Source organism: Chlorocebus sabaeus, chromosome 17 (genome assembly GCF_047675955.1).
Source record: "Chlorocebus sabaeus isolate Y175 chromosome 17, mChlSab1.0.hap1, whole genome shotgun sequence".
Lineage (NCBI taxonomy): Eukaryota > Metazoa > Chordata > Mammalia > Primates > Cercopithecidae > Chlorocebus > Chlorocebus sabaeus.
Window position 1 is genome coordinate 58,756,252 of NC_132920.1, and position 16,833 is coordinate 58,773,084.

Below are 16,833 nucleotides of genomic sequence, written 5' to 3' on the forward strand. Positions count from 1 at the left end.
TTTATACACGAAAGTTGTTCTAGCCAATCCTGGACTGTAAAATTTTTCCAGAATATACCATGCCATTTTGACATGGTGTGCATCTACTTACTGTTTCTTCATCCAGGAATGAATTATCCTGTCCTCACCATCGCTTCCCATACTTCCATGACTTCCCTTCCTCTTCATCTGTATTTCTTAGGATCCTAACTGCTGACCCAGTTTCAAGGCCACCTCTACCATAGCTCCTTTGGCTCCATCCCAGATGTCTTTAGCCATGTATGTTCTGCTTTTCCATGGTGTCTTTGTTGTATCAATGTTTTTCAGTATTAGGGCACTTTGTTCTTTCTAAAATTAGCTACCTATATCTGTCTCTTAGGTGATATGATTTGTAACCTGCTGCCTTGCATGCACAGATACTCAATAATTGTGTGTTGGACAAATGGATAAATGAATAACAGTTTACAAATGAATTTGAAAGCAGACTATCGTGAGTATCATCCTTTCATGATTTTCAACTCCTTTTGCTTAGAAGAAAACATTCGGAATATATTATTGAAAATGAAAGATGGTCTGTCTGCTCTGAAGCAATGTAACATTGAGAACACCAGCCATGGTAATGAGTGAAGCTGTAATAAGCTGAAGCATCTGGTTATTCATATTTACAAGGAAATGTCACATGTATATTCTCCATGAGGTTGCAGTTAACAAAACTAAGGTGCCAGGAGAATCAGTTACTTTCCCAAGGCCCTATCTGCTCCACTTCTGGTTAAAATCTGTGTTAAGTATTGCCTAAAAGCAAAAAGCCAGCTAGCCTAGCATGTTTAACCATCTGAAAATTCTTCAAGTTAGACAATCTCAGAGAGATAAAGAAAAGCAACAACAAAAGGCTGTATGTCTCAAACCTAACTCTTAAATATAGAATTTGGAAACCTTTTAAAGGAGTAAAACATTAGTTTACTCTAGGCTAAAAACTAACACACTAGTAATTTAAAGTCAAATTACCCATGCAATATAAGAGAAAATTAATCAGAGAGAAAGGGAAAGTCAAAATACCAACTAGTTCTCAAAGAGAAAAAGATAAACTGAAAACAACATTAAATAATGGAAATAGTGAAAGAGAGAACCAATACAATGTAAGAGTGGGGATAACAAAAAAAATAAAAAAGAGAAACTTTTGAAAATCCATATGGGGCATGAGGGAAGATGGAAATTAAAAGGAAACAGGCTGATCATATTTCATAGATTTCTTGATTTGTTTAGTTAGACATTTCAAGCATATCTCCAAAGAGGAGAGTGGGAGAAGCACATACCACTAATTTCATTTTTCTTGTTAGGGCCACATACCAGGGAAGGAACGATGGCTTACCTCCCCACTGCCAATTTCCCAGTCACATTTCGAACCAAAAATGTACAGTAGCTTAACACGAAGAATTCTTAGAAGATTATTTAAATTTATGCTTTACTCAGTCTACATTTATAATGCTTGAACTCTGAGGATCCTTTAATGATAATCTTAATGCCATAATTGGACTCTAACCTATAATCCAGAATATTTGAATTGTTTATGAAAATTCAGCCATTGTAATTAAAAGCTACGGAAAAATCTGGATTTGACAGCAGAGGAAAGGTCTGAAACTTTGCCTATGACACTTTCAGTAAGAACTTTCTTTTTCTAGATCAAGATTTGAGACCCATAACACATTCACTAGACTAACCCTTTAATATATTCCATTTGTGTATGAACTTCATTCCATATACATAATCTTTGCAATCACAGCATCGGCCATGGTATTACCCATAGGTGTGAAACTGGCTGCAGGTAAAACAATGCCATAATGAAGTCTTCAGTATTTATAGCAACAAATCTACTTGAAAAAGGTCCAAGACAGGCACAACTTTTACTTACCTCCGTGGTTTATTAAACAAGGCTTTTGTGTAACACAGCAAGGAAAAATGAGGGAGGCAGACTGTAGGCCTAATGTTTTTCTTGCCTGATTCTGTGACAACTAGAAGCAGTGAACTTTAAATACGATACGTTCTCTTATTAATGATCTTTTTAAAAATTATCCTCCCTGTCCCTGTTGATAATATTTTTGGGGTAGAGAATAACAGCTCAATGTAGGTCTCCATGATGTTTTTTATAAATATTTAAAATTAAACATTAAGTATTTAAAGATAGGACACCATTAAATTATGTATTATCCTCCCATCATGACAAATATAATTTTAAATGACCTGCAAGGCTAGATTTGAGTTTAGAGTATTTGAACTTTGCGTGATCAAAGGGCAACAAAGTTCTGAATATATTGGCCTAGGCTTTCTGAGTCTTCTGAGCAAATATGCCAGTGTCACCATCGCCACAATCTGCAAATTCTGTTCCATGTGTCTGAATTGCCTGCCCCCCAACTTCTTCCCCAATCATATCTTTGTATTTCAGATTATAGCTCAAATCTAGTCACCATCCTATGTTCACAGATCCATTGAACTCCTCAGTGTGCTGTGATATGCATTCAGTAATACTACTGTGTTATTACTAACTCGTACATCACTCAAATGCAAGTCTCATAAAGCCATCTGCATTGGCTCACTTTTATATCTCCAGAATCTCGACAAGTGCACAGCATATAGTAGGTGCCCAATAAACACTTGTGAGCATAAGAATTACTTCTGGACCTTCTCAAAAGTGAAGATTTCCTACAGACCCTTCCACAGGTAATTCTGGAGCAGTAGTCTTTGATCAAACATTGCAATAGGTAAGGAACTAACTTGGTATTATTTTTCTGCAGTTTTTTGTGACTCATTCCATCCCCATTCTCTCTCCCACTTCATATTATTGGTAGCTCCTTTACTTCCCTAATGTCTCTTTTGATACATGTTTATCCTTGTTTTAGTCAAGCTTTAAGACACAATTTTCATATAGTAATATTTATTCTTATTTGATGTACAGTTCTATAAATTTTTACAAATTACATAGTTGTGTAACCACCACTACAATCAAGATAAAGATCGATATCACTTTATATATATCTTTCTTTTGGTATTGTTGCATTAGAGTAGTGCTACTTAACTTACATATACAGGTCTTCAACACTAGACTAAAAATCCCTGGAGAGCAGTAGCAGTACCTACATCTTCTTTACCTCCCACCCCAGAGCCTGACAATAAATGTACTGGATAAATGTGTTCTAAATTGATTAACTAACTAATATAGTTTTGCACTACGCTATGGAATGTGCTGTCTTGGACATCATAAATATAAAACATATATTGGTTACATCACATAAAAAACAATAACACTCGATGTGTCAAACAAGCTTCACAAAAAATATATAAAATTCAGTGCTTACCATCCCCTGTTTCTGCACAGAGCTGTAAGCCCAAATTGTTCTGTGGATTAATCACCCAATGATTGCTGGTCACAGTGATATCAAAGACAAGCCAACCCACATCTAAAGCTTGGGCCTTTCTTGTGTCTAATAAGAACAGATCTGCATCCCTAAAAAGAAAAAGAACAACAAAAAAAGTTAAAGGTTTAAATGAAGATCACTATTTCCTAGACTTAAGTGAAAACATTACAAAAGCAGTCTGTAAAATAACACGAGTTAAAGAACAAGGAGAACAAGTGACTCAAATGATGAGTAATAAGACACAAAACCCTTTGTTACTAGGCTCCCAGCCAAACCTGATACAGATTAATAATCTCTATCTGAAAGTAATTTCCATTTTCCTGCTTTTCACTGGCCTTTATAAACTGACTTAGTGCTCTTAATTTGATCTCTGGTCATCAGTGTTCCTGGTAACCACCATCTGTAAGTAGTCCTCAAAACAAAGGATTAAACTGAATAGAGACAAATGAAAGTAGCTGTTCCAGTTTGTATGAATGTGAATTCTCAAATGAATGGAACACAGGCAGGATGTAATGTAATCATCTGTTTTAGAAAGAGTTTTCTAATAGTTTTTCTATTTTTATTATATAATTATTTTATGGATACCAAACACCAAGATAGGATTAGAGTGCACCACTGGTTTAAGGATAAATCCCATGAGTTGAATGGTACAATCTATGAGAACTTTTGTTAATATCTTCTGCAAGCTTAAGTCCCCTTGGGACAGTAATGGCTATGAATATGAACTTACGTACTTTAGAATAATCTGCACAGTGTTACTGTTATTAACATTTATACTTGTATTTTTGAATCTTAATTTTAGCACTATATTTACAAATGTATAAACATTTGTTGAATTATAATGAATAATTTATTATTCTCTTACTACAGGCAGTCTCTGAGCTAAAATTATCTATTTGTGACATTTAATCTTTACAACAGCTCCTTCGTATTGATAAAATTCAGGCTCAAATAGGTTAACTGTAAAACACTGTATCTCCCTCAAGGTAGAGTAGAAATAACACCCTTAGGCATTTTATGAGCTTTGATATTGTATTGAATCTATTTAAGAGCATATTATTTATATAGAAAACAACAGAGCTATTCATAATAAGCCACGTTAAATACTATTTCACTGCATTTTCTGTCTGTATACATCATAGAAGTCACTTTAAGGGTGGCTTACAAAATGTGAAAACACATACATCATAGAAGTCATTTTAAGAGTGGCTTACAAAATGTGAAAACACATTTTTAATAAATCATACTTTAAAAAAAAAACTCTAAAATTAAAATTGAACTGTTTTAACAAAAACAAAGTTAAAAAATGTGTCAGTCTCTTAGAAACTACATCTTTGTTTCCTAACTAGATTTTACTTTTTTTCTGTTAATCTAGAGAAATTCAGGTAAATGTAATATGATAATGAAATCATCTAAATAATCTAATGTTTTATCATCTTTTCACAATTACAGTCATAGTGTTTACCAAAGGAAGGTTTGAAACACTTTTTTCATATAGGACTCAGTTTTAGATACTGCAGATATGTGACAAGCATGTCGTACAAAGCAATAAAATGATTCCTTTAGTTCTCACTAGAATGTGTACAACCCTTTATAGTCCCAGTGTGATAGCATGTCAGTTAAATTCTTCCTCTTCCTCCTAAATTGAAAAATCCTCCAAATAAGCAGATAAGAAAATAAGAATTATCTTAAAGTTTTGAGATATTTGGTAAATATCTCTTGAGACCTTAATCTTGGAATTAACTCATTTACCCTGTTCACTTCTTAAACAGGAGGAGTCACCCTGTACCTTGGGAAATACTTGAGTGCTACACTGATTTCAGGTCTGCTTTCATTTGAAGTATGGCAAACATGTCCTAATCAATTCTGCAAGGCTCATAATGTCATCCCTTGGCATGATATTAATAAAAACATTGAAAACAAAAAAGAACAAGGAGGTAAATTTTCAGAAACAAAATTAACAAATTTCTTTTGGTAGTCATTTCAATGATATTTTCTATTATTTTTAAATTGTGCTATCTCTTCAGGAAAAGAAAAAATTCCCCAAACTCTCCATGTTCAAATCCCAAAACTTTCCAGCATGTCTATGAAGGAAACAGTTCCAGTTTTAATGTATATATTTAGAAAAAGCATCCCGTATGGCCTAAATATCTAAATTTCAGTGATGCAAATTGCAAATTAATTGGAAAGTAAATCTAGCAAGATGAAGTGGTATGGTCTAAAAAGAGTCACATATTTCTAGTTCACCTCTGAAAAGTTATGAAAGTTCAATTGATTTCATAAGTGCAGTTTTATATTAATGGTCAAAAGTATTTTACTTGTGACTGACAATTTAATTTCTCCTTTACATATACGAAGCTCTTCTGCATTACCTATAGACAACAGAATATGCTTGACAAGAATCAAGACTATGACTAATAAACGCAGCAGTAATAATTCTGTAATTTTTACTCATACAGCCCCTTTCATAGCAGTTTCTTAAAAACAAGTTCCCCCTAACCCCATTCTGTAGAATGTTAGAGAGGATTTCTTTTGAAGTATAAAATTTCTCCACTAAAATATGGCAGTTATACTGCCGGGAATAGTAAAATATCCTAAGTATTTCCCATGAACAGTATAAAATAAACTTGTTAAAGTTGCCTGCCTCACCAGTTTTACTTGACTTTTTTAAAGAGCTTCTTACAATATCCAATAAAAGAACATTTTAAATAGTAATGCATTTAAGAACAGCGCAATAGACAGAATACATGTATATAGAAAAAACATATTTATTTATAGCAAAAATAATTCCATAAATCCTTTAAGGTGCAGTTACAATACTTAAAATTAAAGCCTACATTGTAGCAAAGCCTACAAATTACATGAATGTACATAAGCAAATATTTCAGAATGGTGTTTGTGATTGTTTTCTAAGGCTGTTATAACAAAATACCAGGCTAGAGTTTGCAATTGATTTTCTCCCATTTCTGGAGGCTAGAATTCCAAAATCAAGGTATCAGCAGGGTCGGTTCTTTCTGAAACCAGAGGAAAAGATCTATTCCAGGCTCTCTCCTTGGCTGGTAGATTGTTGTCTTCTCATCATCCCTTGTATCCCTTGATTGTATCCCTTCTCATCATCTTTCCTCCTATGCATGTCTTTGTGTCTAAATTTCCTCTTTTCATAAGGACACCAGTCATATTGGGTTAGGATTCATTCTACTGACCTCACTTTAGGTCAACTGCCTTTGCAAAGACCCTATGTCCAAATAAAGTCACATGCTGAGTTACTGGAGGCTAGGATTTCAGCATATGGGGGAGAGGGCACAATTCAAGCCATAACACTAATACTAATACATAACACTAATAAAGTGGGTTTTAAGGCAGGGATGTAAATATTCCTGGAGGTGAATAGTCTGTCTGTATTGACAACATAGCACTTATGAAGATTGAGAGGTTTTCAAAAACAAATATGTGAAAGTAAATTTATATTAATAGAAATCATCATGACTAAAATTTGCATTTCTCTTTTTCAGGTAAAATTTCATTGTTCATCTTGAGTATGATATAGATCAGTATAATAACTTCCTATATAGTTAATAAAGTCATGTCATTGTTAAACACAAAGTCATGTTTAACAGATAAAGTTAGATTTGTAGTATCAGATAAACTTATCAGATATGAAATATTTAGGAATATTAAGTTTAGCTACTCAAAAGTGAATAATAATATTTAATATATACATACATTTATAGTCGATACAAATACATTTGAGCAGGTCTGACTCATCATGACCGGAAGTTTAAACATGTCTAGTTAAACATGGGCTATTGGTGTGTTTGTGTATATTTACTTGCATGAGTGCCTTTTATTTTAGTGAAAGAAGAAAGAGTTTTGCAAACAAACCTTGAGAATCTTAAAATACCGGAAGGACACTACACTAAAGACTAAGCAGCAGAAACCAAAATTCAGCAGAATTTAAGTTACTATCATTAGCATAACTCAACCAAAAATGCTAATTGGTGGAATGAGAAAATTGAAGCTATGTGGCTAAGAAATTAATATTTATCATCTTTTTATCAATATCAATGTAGTGCTATAAAGATTTGGAGATCAGACAGATCTTGAACAATTAAGGAATTCCTCAGCCTCAGTTTCCCTGTATATTAAAAATGGTATGATAATCCCTGCCTGAAAAGGTTTGATCAAGACAAAGTGCAATACTTTGAATATCTATCTGGTTAAGAGGTAAATTACACTTAAATCTGCAATCTTTTATAGGGTCTGCCATAATCTTAAATCTTTTACACTTAAATCTGCAATCTTTTATAGGGTCTGCCTAATACAAATGCCTCTAAATTGCTGCACTTTGACCTGTGAGGTTTGGGAAAGTATTATTTAGGGAAGCACATTACCTTCAAATGACCTCAATCAGTGTTAATTTGGTATTTACAAGAAGGGAAGAGAAGAAAAAGAGAGGAGCAGAAGGAGGAGAAAAGGAGACGAAGGAGGTAAAGAGGCATAAAAAAATTAGAAAGTATTTCTGGGAGTGCTGTTTCAAAAATTCAACTACTGACTGTCTTTACAAGTTTACCTGTGGAGGCCAAAGCAACTCCATCTTGAAAGCGAATTCACTCTATTGGCTTCTGATTAATTTCTGTTCTGGGAAGGCTTCTAATATTTTCTGTCTATCTATTTTCCTTGTGTAAGAGCAGGTACTTACCACAAATTCTGCCTTTAGGTCAAACAACCTTTATGATATCATGCTTCAATTGTCCTACAGTTCACTTCTGAACCATCCCTTCTCCCCTGTGATATATAAACCCAAGTTCTGGGGGTAATGGTGTGGGAATCCACCATCTCAACTTGCTGCTGCCCAAGACACAGACATGGCTTCTGTTCCTAAGTCCCTATTAAATATTTCTTCCAAGGAAACTGGTTTTGTCAGCCTCTCTCTTCAGCCTGTCAGATTCCTGGGACTTTGGGGTAGGTTTGCACACACCTCCCCACAGTGAAACTTCACCTTTTTAAAAAGCACTTTAGAAAGCACTTTCTAAATCAAAGTACCCTTTCCTTACATAAGAATAGAGTCAGAGGCTGCACTGTGGATGTAACATTTATCCAGTTAAATAAATGCTAAAAAGCAAAGAACAACAAACATACACACACACACACACACACACACACACAACCTGTGGATTCCTGCACTTTTGATAGCATAGTATTTCCAATGACATTATCATATACAAATACACAAAAAAATTCTACTTTTCAAACAACATAGATGGAGCTGCAGATGACATACTTATTAACACTGTGATATATAATTAAAAATGTGATTCTAGTGATAAAGACATAATGTCAAAGATGCATGAGACAAGTTTGAAGAAAAAGTCATCATATATGTTTTGAGAGTGAAACAAGGAATACTATATTAATAATTTCATATAATGGAATTAAAATATGTATGCAAAATATTAAGCTATTATAGTCTTGTCTAAGTGTATTCATTATCTACCTATGTTTACACAAAAATTCAAGTGTATAAACATTCTACTTCTTCCTCTAATTTGTTTGATTTTACTTGAGTAAAGGGAATATCATTCTATATCATTATATCATGATAATGTGTTCTCCTTATAATTAGACATATAAGGGATGTGAACAGGCCTAGTAGCACACCAGGCATGTAGTATTGGAAATGTTAACGTCCTCTATTTTCGAGTCAGCTGAATAAATGGAGCATTCTCATTATAAGACAGAAAAAATAATTGACCAAGAATGTCTGATGTGAAATCAGTGCATCTGGGATTTTAACTCTGAAAGTAACCAAAATAAATCACAGAATATTAGAACTGAGTGAGATATAAATTACTTAGCCAAACTATTTTTTCATAATGAAATTTAAAGAGAAATCAAATAATTTTCCATGTTCACTTAGCCAATAGGGGAACCAGAACCTGATTTTCCACTTTCAGAACACTAATATATTAACTCCCTTTACTCCCAAACCATAACTCACTTGCTTTCCTTATCATGAACAAAAGCACTGAAATATGGACTGGACCACTAAAAGACTGATCTGAGCCAAGTCTAAAATAAGACGGGTAGAAACAGCTAAGAAGTGACTTTGGCTGTCATTTCACAAATCCATATATCTATTAATTCATTTATTCACTTTTTCAATTTAACATATTTTCACACTCCATGGTGGTTTTATATTATATCAATTCAACTAAGCTGGAACTACAGTGTATAGTTTGGGATTAGGGTTGGCTACAAAGGAAATTTGGGTAACATTTAGAAGGTGGCAGTGAAGCAATAGCCATATTTATACTTAGAAGACTACCGTGTGATCAAGTGTTACTGCAACTTAGACATATTGGGGAGATCTGCTGGTTCATCTTATTGGTGTTGGGTGTACAGCTCCTTCAGATCCCACTAATTCTCCTTATTTAGTTCCTCTGAATCTAGGGCAAGGCATCCACTCCTAAAAGGAAGGACTTGGTGGCTAGAAAGTCAACTGCATCATTGAAGTTGGAGACCTGGAGGTAGGTTCCACCTTATCCTCATGGGTTCCAGATTATCTTCACAGGTTCTGTTTTGTCCTTGTTTCCGGCAGTGCATCTTTCCTTTCTGACTCTCTGACCTGTGAACCTTAAGCCCAGCTTCAGAGGCAGAGCAACAGACTTAAAAAGACTGGTTAGCTCTAGGAATGCATAAGGTCAAATCTCTACCATAAATCCTTGCAGAAGCACTTCCCAGGGGCATAAATCTCCACTTTGCGCTTGGCTAATTATACTGGAACACTTACTTCAGTACTGGAAGGGCACTACTTTGTTGTCTCTGGAAAGGGTGCTCTGGACATGAATCTGCTTTCTTTGTCCATGATGCTTCTCCCCAAAATTAACACACATGAACTTCCAGAATGCCTTATTCACTTATTCATGGAATTCCATATTGCATAGCTTCTGATAAATAAAAAAAAAAAAAATGGGCTCATGCTTACGGAAGTCACCAGTCTTCCCATGCTGCCCATCAAAAGGATGGTCTTTTGAAGACTCAGTTATGCCACCAGTTGAGCACCAATATTTTAAAAGAATGAACTGATATCCTTCAGGGAAGCTTTATATGATCTAAATCAGTAACTAATATAGCTAGGATGACTGTTTCTCTCATAGCCGGATGTCTCATGGGTGGAAATGGAAGTGGTTCCTCTCAACTCAGTATACATGATTCAACTAGCAAAATCTGTGCTTCCGACTCCCAAGACATTGGGCTATGTTGGTCCAGAGCTCTTAGTTCCCAATGGTACAATGCTGACTCTAGTGTCTGTAGCAATGGTTCTATTAAACTGGAACTTGAAACAGCTACCTGGCCACTTTGACTCCTCATGCCAGTGAATCAAGAAGCCAGTAAGAGGTTACTATACCATGTGAATTAATTATTCTAAATATCAAAGGGAAATTGGACTACTACTACCACAATATGGGTAATGAGGAGTATGCATTGAGTACAAGAGATCACCTGGAACACCACTTAGTACTCCCCTTGTCATATGACAAAACTCAATGGAAAATCACGGTTCATTGCAGGCATTATTGCTAATGGCCCAGACACTTCAATGATAAATGTGTGATTTACCTACTCGGTAAGGAAAAGTGACCAGTCATGGTGCTTGTCAAAATAAACAGAAAATTGATTGCATAGTAAAAGAAGGAAATTATAAATACCAACTGCAACCATTGACGAACTGCAGAAATGAGTATTGTGATATTATGGTATTTCTTATTTTGAAATTAATATATTTGGTTTTTGTATTAAATATATGTGTATCTTTGCCAGTACTTTTAACAGCAAAAACCACAAGTACGTTTGCACCTACCTAATATATATTAAACAATTCTTTTTTTCCCCTTTTCTTCCCTATCTACCTCCCATCTAAGTAGTGTTGATAGTAGCTAATCACATATTTCAGTATTGAAGTTACAATACTTCAAAGGGGGAGCACGGCTCAGCTAGAAAAGGAATGAACATCCAAAGATGGATTAAAAGGCAGAATTACTTTGCTATTACATTTTTTATAAGTTATGAATAGTGCTGGGCGCAGTGGCTCACGCCTGTAATCCCAGCACTTTGGGAGGCCGAGGTGAGTCAATTACCCGAGGTCAGGAGTTCAAGACCGGCCTGGCTAACATGGCAAAACCCTGTCTCCACTAAAAATGCAAAAATTAGCTTGGGATGGTGGCAGGCACCTGTAATCCCAGCTACTTGGGAGGCTGAGGCAGGAGAATCACTTGAACCCAGGAGGCAGAGGTTGCAGTGAACTGAGATCGCGCCATTGCAATCCAGCCTATGTGACAAGAGCGAATCCCCGCCTCAAAAAAAAAAAAAAAAGGAAGTTATGAATGGTTATAAAGGATGTATATTAGTGCCAAATTGACAAGGATGGACTGTTGTGGCTATGTACATTGTCATTGTCATATTACCTAAATAGAGGTGACAAGTCCCAGAATTCCCTCAGGAATTTGCTTGGGGCTGCTTTGAAGGTAGCCATCAGAGAAATCTGAACAGGAATTGGGTAGTGGAACGAAAGCAGCACCCAAGTTTATGATTGGATAATTGGTAAACTGCCAGGCTTTTCTGCTGCTCGCATACATTGTCACTGATCTGCTAGTTCACCTTACTGATGGGAGCACCTGGGCTCTTTTAGCTTCCACTGAAAAACAGCTCCATCAGCTTCTCCAAATTCTGGCCCACAATTCCTTCTGCAAGATCACCTCCTTCAGCTTCTCTACATCCTAAGCAAAGGAGTTTGTGGAATTCATGGTGAAGCATACCAATCTCCCCTGCAGGCCACACACATCATTAAAGTTAGAACTCCAAAGGCATGAGAAAGACATGGGTTCCAATTTGTCTCTGGGACTCCAGCATATCCTGGAAAGTTCTAGTTCTCCTTGTTCTCTTCAATTCTGTATCTGTTTTTCTTCCCAGCTGCCTATGGGAAGCAAACTTTAGACCTATCACAAGATGGAGAAGCAACAGCCTTACATGAACTATTTAACCAGGTCCCATGATTGCAGAAAGTCAAATCCGTATAATAAATCTCTTATTTCTTATGACTCACAATGATTTTATTTATCTTATCAATCACTATCTAGCTTACTCCCTGTTATGGGTTAAATTGTGTCTTTCAAAAACATATGTTGAAGTACTAGTCCCTCGTACTTGTGAATGTGATCTTATTTGGAAATATCTCTTACAAATGTAATCAAAGTTAATATGAGGTAAGCCATATTACAATACAATCTCCTTATAAGAAGAGGAGAGACACAAAGATAGAGAAACACAGAAGGAAGAGGGCCACATGAAGATAGAGGAGGAGATTGGATTTACAGTATCTTCACACAGCCAAGGAACTTCTGGGGCTACCAGAAGCTGAAAAAGGCAAGGAAGCACCATCCTCTAGAGGTTTTGGAGGGTGCATGGCCTTACCAATACCTTGATTTGAGAAACCTAGCCTTCAGAACTGTAAGAAAACAACTTCCTGTTGTATTAAGCCATCATAATTTTCAGTCATCTGTTATGGCAATTCTAGGAAACTAATATATTCCCCTGGTTAGGATATTTCACATATTACATAGGGAATGATCAACAATATCAAATACTGAGGAGAATAAGAAGAAAGACAAAGTATCCATAAGATCTGGTAAAGGAGAGGCTGTTGGTAGATGACTAGTTGAGTGGAGTTATGAAAATCAAATTACAGTGCATTGAGGGGTGAATTAAATACGAGAAAGAGAAGGAACTGAAAGTAAAGTTTTGTATCTGTGAATATGGTTACGATGTGGATAGGACAATTAGCGTGGAATTTGGGAGAATAGGTGCAAACAGTCATGTAAAGGAATTTTTAATGTGAGAATCATGAGGCTACTTATAGGATGCATTTAAGTTTGTATGTGGAAGATAGAATATCTCACACTATTTCAATGTAAGAAGAGATGTATGTAGACAGTGCAGAAAATCTTCTGGAATCAGCAAATGCGTATTTACCTTTCTACAACATTATCCTTAGAGTTCAAATGCAAACTTTCATTATAAATGAAATTGCCTCTTAGCAAGAGTCATTGTTGTAAACTAATATGCACTGGGGTGGGATGCCCATTCATCTTTTGCTGAAATCTCTTTTATCAAGAGTACTATATTATAGACACATGACAAAAATATTTGCTTGTTTTAAAAATATAATTGAACATTTCTCATTGGTATCATGTGCCAATAAGCTGTAAGACTCACAGATACTTGATTTTATTTATTTATTTATTTTACTTTATGTTCTGGGATACAAGTGCATAACATATAGGTTTGTTACATAGGTATACATGTGCCATGGTAGTTTGCTGCACCTATAAACCCGTCATCATAGTTTTAAGCCCCACATGATTAGCTATTTGTTCTTATGCTCTCCCTTCCCTTGACCAGATCCATCCATGTCCCTGCAAAGGACATGATCTCATTCCTTTTCATGACTGTATAGTATTCCATGGTGTGTATGTAGCACATTTTATTTAACCAGTCTATCATTGATGGGCATTTGGGTTAGTTCCATGTCTTTGCTTTATAGTAGAATGACTTATAGTCCCTTGGGTATATATATCCAGTAATGGGATTACAGGGTCAGGTGGTATACCTGGTTCTAGATCCTTGAGAAATCGCCACATTGTCTTCCACAATGGTTGAACTAATTTACATTCCCACCAACAGTGTAAAAGTGTTCCTATTTCTCCACATCCTCACCAGCATCTATTGTTTCTTGACTTTTTAATAATCACCATTCTGACTTGTGTGAGATGGTAGCTCATCGTTGTTTTGATTTGCATTTCTCTAACGATCAGTGATGTTGAGCTTTTTTTCATGTTTGTTGGCTGTATAAATATCTTCTTTTGACAAGTGTCTATTCATATCCTTTGCCCACTTTTTGATTTTTTTTTTTTTTTTTCTTGTAAACTTGTTTAAGTTCCTTGTAGATTCTGGGTATCAGACCGTCGTCAGATGAGTAGAATACAAACATTTCCCCTCTTCTGTAGGTTGTCTGTTAACTCTAATGGTAGTTTCTTTTGCTGTGCAGAAGCTCTCTAGTTTAATTAGATCCCATTTATTAATTTTGGCTTCTGTTGCAATTGCTTTTGGCATTTTCATCATAAAGTATTTGCCCACACCTATGTCCTGAATGGTGTTGCCTAGGTTTTCTTCTAGGGTTTTTACGATTTTTACGATGCCTAGGTTTTTAGGGTTTTACATTTAAGTCTTTAGTCCATCTTGAGTTAATGTTTGTATAAGGTGTAAGGAAGGGGTCCAGTTTCAACTTTCTGCATATGGCTAGCCAGTTTTCCCAACACCATTTATTAAATAGGGAATCCTTTCCCCATTGCTTGTTTTTGTACAGTTTGTTGATGATCAGATGGTTGTAAATGTGTGGTGTTATTTCTGAGGTCTCTGTTCTGTTTCATTGGTCTATCTGTCTGTTTTGGTACCAGTACCATGCTGTTTTGGTTACTGTATCCTTGATGTATAGTTTGAAGTTAGGTAGCATGATGCATCCAGCTTTGTTTTTTTGCTTGGCTATACAGGCTCCTTTTTGATTCCATATGAAATTTAAAGTTGTTTTTTCTAGTTCTGTGAAGAATGTCAATGGTAGTTTGATGGGAATAGCACCGAATCTATAAGTTACTTTGGGCAGTATGGCCATTTTCATGATACTGATTCTTCCTATCCACAAGAATAGAATGTTTTTCCATTTGTTTGTGTTCTGTCTTATTTCCTTGAGTAGTGATTTGTAGTTTTGCTTGAAGAGGTCCTTCACAACCCTTGTTAGTTGTATTCCTAGGTATTTTACTCTATTTGTAGCAATTGTGAATGGGAGTTCATTCATGATTTGGCTCTCTGCTTGTCTATTGTTGGTGTATAGAAATGCTTGTGATTTGATTTTTGCACATTGATTTTCTATTCTGAGACTTTGAGGAAGCTGCTTATCAGCTTAAGGAGTTTGGGGGCTGAGACGATGGGTTTTCTAAATGTAGAATCATGCCATCTGCTAACAGAGACAATTTGACTTCCTCTCTTCCTATTTGAATACCCTTTATTTCTTTCTCTTGACTGATTGCCCTGGCCAGAACTTCCAATACTATGTTGAATAGGAGTGGTGATAGGGGGCATCCTTGTCTTGTGTCGGTTTTTAAAGGGAATGCTTCCAGCTTTTGCCCATTCAGTATGATATTGTCTGTGGGTTTGTCATAAATAGCTCTTATTATTTTCAGATATTTTTTCATCGATACCTAGTTTATTGAGAGTTTTTAACATGAAGGGATGTTGAACTTTATCAAAGGCCTGCATCTATTGAGATGCCCATGTGATTTTTGTCATTGGTTCTGTTTTATGTGATGGATTACATTTATTGATTTGTGTATGCTGAACCAGCCTTGCATCCCAGGGATGAAGCCAACTTGATCGTGGTGGATAAGCTTTTGATGTGCTGCTGGATTCGGTTTGCCAGTATTTTATTGAGGATTTTCACGTTGATGTTCATCAGGGATATTGGCCTGAAGTTTTCTTTTTTGTTGTGTCTCTGGCAGGTTTTGGTATCAGGATGATGCTGGCCTCATAAAATGAGTTAGGGAGGAGTCCTTCCTTATTAATTGTTTGAAATAGTATCTAAAGGAATGGTACCAGCTCCTCTTTGTACCTCTGGTAGAATTTGGCTGTGAATCCATCAGGTTCTGTTTATTTGTATTTATTTATTTATTTATTTATTTATTTATTTTTTGGTTGGTAGGCTATTTATCACTGGCTCAATTTCAGAACTTGTTATTGGTCTATTCAAGGATTCGACTTCTTCCTGGTTAAGTCTCGGGAGGGTGTATGTGTCTAGGAATTTATCCATTTCTTCTAGATTTTACAGTTTATTTGCATAGAGGTGCTTATAGTATTTTCTGATGGTGGTTTGTATTTCTGTGGTCCAGTGGTGATATCCTCTTTATCATTTTTTATTGTGCCTATTTGAGTCCTCTTTTTTATTCTTTGTCTAGCTAATTGTTTATCTAGTTTGTTAATTTTTTGAATAAACCAGATCCTGGATTCATTGATTTTTTGAAGGGTTTTTCGTGTCTCCCTCTCCTTCATTTCTGCTCTTAGTTACTTTTTGTATTCTGCTAGTTTTTTGGATTTGTTTGCTCTTGCTTCTCTAGCTCTTTTAAATTTGATATTAGGGTGTCAATGTGAGATCTTTCTAGCTTTCTGACATATGCATTCAGTGCTATAAATTTCTCTCAACACTGCTTCAGCTGTGTTCCCCAAGATTCTGGTATATTGTCTGTTTTTTTCTCAACGATTTCAAGGAATTTCTTGAATTCTGCCTTAATTTCATTATTTACCTAGGAAACATTCAGGAGAAGGTTGTTCAATTTCCATG

General features: G+C 35.6%; 1 protein-coding gene across 1 annotated transcript in view; it reads right to left on the reverse strand.

The window, feature by feature from the left end:
- BMP5 (bone morphogenetic protein 5) overlaps positions 1-16,833 on the reverse strand; it is a 130,135-nt gene that overhangs the window by 45,350 nt on the left and 67,952 nt on the right. Inside the window, exon 3 of the mRNA XM_008013664.3 lies at positions 3,330-3,478. Coding sequence (XP_008011855.3) covers positions 3,330-3,478 — 149 coding nt within the window. The remainder of the gene's footprint in view (positions 1-3,329; positions 3,479-16,833) is intronic.